This window comes from Lottia gigantea (genome assembly GCF_000327385.1).
Source record: "Lottia gigantea unplaced genomic scaffold LOTGIsca_95, whole genome shotgun sequence".
Lineage (NCBI taxonomy): Eukaryota > Metazoa > Mollusca > Gastropoda > Lottiidae > Lottia > Lottia gigantea.
This window is the reverse complement of record NW_008711088.1, coordinates 234,459-238,113: the sequence shown is the minus strand read 5'-3', so window position 1 is coordinate 238,113 and position 3,655 is coordinate 234,459. Positions and strand designations below refer to the sequence as shown.

The 3,655-nt window shown below is 34.1% G+C and overlaps 1 protein-coding gene across 1 annotated transcript in view; it reads right to left on the bottom strand.

Annotated features, from left to right (window-relative positions):
• Positions 1-3,655, bottom strand: part of LOTGIDRAFT_170220 (hypothetical protein) — a gene marked incomplete at both ends in the record, with an annotated part of 13,415 nt that overhangs the window by 9,239 nt on the left and 521 nt on the right. The window contains one exon of the mRNA XM_009068853.1: positions 2,405-2,550. Coding sequence (XP_009067101.1) covers positions 2,405-2,550 — 146 coding nt within the window. The remainder of the gene's footprint in view (positions 1-2,404; positions 2,551-3,655) is intronic.

The window sequence follows — 3,655 nt, the reverse complement described above, 5'->3', positions numbered from 1 at the left end:
GACCCCGAACAGGCAGGATACGCTAAAAAAGTTAAAATATCATAACAATCAGCACTTTTGGAGGTTGATTTTGGCATAAATACAGTCAGGGGTAGGCCTATATTTGGACCCAGAGCAGGCAGGTTATGCTACAAATATTAATAATATTAAATTAGGGGACAGGTTCACCATTTTGGGTGTTGAGTTGAGTCTTGTATATCTGTAAATAGTCTTCAGAAATACTAGAAATGTACGAAAATCACATAATTCCTTTAAAAATACAACAATACACTATACATGGTCCTTGGCTTGGTTGATTTCAGTGTTGAATATATGTAAATAGTCTTCAGAAATACTAGAAATGTACCAAAATCATATAATTCCTTTAAAAATACAACAATACACTATACAATCATGGTCCTTGGCTTGGTTGATTTGAGTCTTGAATATATGTAAATAGTCTTCAGAAATACTAGAAATGTACCAAAATCACATAATTCCTTTAAAAATATCTCAAACTAGGAATTTTACTGACTATTTCTATAGATGTCTTTTCTATATATGACAGTGTATCTTAAATTGACGAGTCGTCATTTTAACTTTCAAACGTAGATAATTCTAGACAAACATGGATTTGAAGGCTCAAATTTTGACAGTGAGCTGTGAACACTATTACTGATTAGCTTAGCTAAAAAATTCCTGTCTCTGAGACTAAAATATGATTGGTCAAACAGATGGTGAACCTGTTCCTTTGAGTATACGACGAAGTAACAAGAAATTCTGATTGAAATTACAAAAGCACAGACTGAAAAATGAAATGGAGTTTTACGTCCTACTTTTCTGCATCTTGTAGGCTAATAAAGACAAGCAACGCCATGCAGTGTGCAATGAGGGAAATTTTGCAAAAACAGCAGCATAAGTCTACTCTTTTTTTATGTCCAACTGTCAAGGGGTCTTTAACGTGTACAACCTTTACAGTCTTGGTTTATTGTCCCATCCGAATGACTGGACACTTTTTCCATGTCAGCCCCAAAAAAGCACAGGCTGAGATTGAAATCCAGCTAAATTGACGACAGAGGGAAGTCATAATAATAATATCGAAAAAAATGAACATTTTACAAAAAATTGGCAACTAAGATCAACTAAAGTTTTGATGAATCATTTAATAAGAGCATCAATTTTTTTGTGAAAAACTTTTGTAATTATGGATTCAAGTTTAACATAGTCTATAATTTCATAAAAATATCTAAAATAATAATCTTCAAAACATTGTCATCTTCATTGTCAAATATTTAGATTTTATTTATTTTGACAATCGTGCATTTTTATTTGTCAACGTACAGGTGTCTTGACAAGTTGACAGATTTAATAAATTCTACTAAACAATAAACATTAACTTTCCATATTCTTTTACACTCATTTCTAGTGATTGTAAAGAGGTTTTCTATCAGGGACACTGATATCATCAATTTACACCATTCTAATTTTCAATCAGATGTCTGTAGTTCTTGTTAAAGAGATTGTAAAGAGGTTTTCTGAATATTTTTTGTGTATCAGGGACACTGATAGCATCAATTTACATCATTCTAATTTTCAATCAGACGTCTGTGGTTCTTGTTAAAGAGATTGTAAAGAGGTTTTCTAAATTTTTTATGTGTATCAGGGACACTGATAGCATCAATTTACATCATTCTAATTTTCAATCAGACGTCTGTGGTTCTTGTTAAAGAGATTATAAAGAGGTTTTATAAATTTTTTATGTGTATCAGAGACACTGATAGCATCAATTTACATCATTCTAATTTTCAATCAGATGTCTGTGGTTCTTGTTAAAGAGATTGTAAAGAGGTTTTCTGAATATTTTTTGTGTATCAGGGACACTGATAGCATCAATTTACACCATTCTAATTTTCAATCAGACATCTGTGGTTCTTGTTAAAGAGATTGTAAAGAAGTTTTATAAATTTTTTATGTGTATCAGAGACACTGATAGCATCAATTTACACCATTCTAATTTTCAATCAGATGTCTGTGGTTCTTGTTCTGTTCACTAAAACTAAGTGTTTAATGATGTCACTAATTGCGAAGGGGTTTATATGATAAAGCATATTTTGCAATTAGTCAAGTTTTTGCAAGGCCACCAGATGCGGTTGGTTTGAATCCATGTTCAAGGCAAGAAAAATACTGATGCCTGTGCCAATGCTTTCGAGAGTCGGCCCAGTGTCGGCTCTCACCCCCTAATACATAACCCTTATCCTCCTCAACTTTTTGATGCCTGTGCCAGTGCTTTTAAGAGTCGGCCTGATGTTAGCTCTCACCCCCAAATACATAACCCTTATCCTCCTCAACGTTCTGATTCCTGTGCCTGTGCTTTCGAGAGTCGGCCCAGTGTGGGCTCTCACCCCCTAATACTTAAAATACTTACAGCAGTTATGGGCCTCATCTGAGTTATCTCCGCAGTCATTGTTGTGGTCACAGAGCCAACTTTTAGAGATACATCGACAGTTATCACATTGGAATAGATCTTCTGTACATGGTATACAATCTACAAAATACAAAATCAGATACAATCTACAAATACAAAATACAAAGTCAGATACAATCTACAAATACAAAATCAGATACAATCTACAAAATACAAAATCAGATACAATCTACAAAATACAAAATCAGATACAATCTACAAAATACAAAATACAAAATCAGATACAATCTACAAATACAAAAAACATAATCAGATACAATCTACAATGTACAAAATACAAAATCAGATACAATCTACAAAATACAAAAAACCTATTTTCAAACTTATGAAGTTCACAATATGTCACCAAAAATATGTTGTTAAAAAAATGCGCATTATACACGCAAATATACGGTATCACATTTTGTTACGTAATCTTGGAATTTGAATTTCCTAAACGACGGGGAATTTGTCTTCTACGAGTTTTAACCAGCCCTGTCATTAGGGTGGGGTCCGTGGAAGCTGGGTAACAAGAAGGGAGAATTAAACCCCAGCAAAACCTTCTTCAGTTTAGCAAATTTAGATTTTGATACGTTTTTGGCACCTCAAAATTATCAGAAATGAGTTCTCAGGGCCTTTAATTCTTCAAATTTTCTGAGTACAAAATCTGAGCTCCAGCACCAATTCAATCCTTGTGACGGGGCTAGTTTTAGCAACAAATCCGTCAAAATGCGCTGGGATTCGAAGTTTCAGCCGTCAAGTCCCTCCCCATTAAATTTACCTTATAATTTTGTCACCAAACTTTGACATTTGTTTTGGTTTTTTTCATTCGGGAACTCCACGTGCAATGGACGTCAAAATGTCGTCAGGTCAGAAAAAAGGAAACGAAAGAACTAAGAGTTTTGAATTTTCAGTTTTGCTACCAATTTTAGTTTAATTTGGGAATTTGACATCAAAATTTGGTCAATTCTGAATTTACAGGAATCATTGGCATTGGACTGGAAATCTAAATGTTCCCAAAATGAACAATGTTACGGGTCTTCTTTGGTCCCGTGTGCTACAGGCTGTGCACGTATAAAGATCCCCCAACAGTTGGAAATTGAAAAATAGTAAGCTAATGTCGCTGTGCTGGCAAAATTTCCCTTATTACACACTGCTATGCTAATGGGTCGATAGGAATAGAAGACTTCTTCAAGGTCACCAGACTTCCAC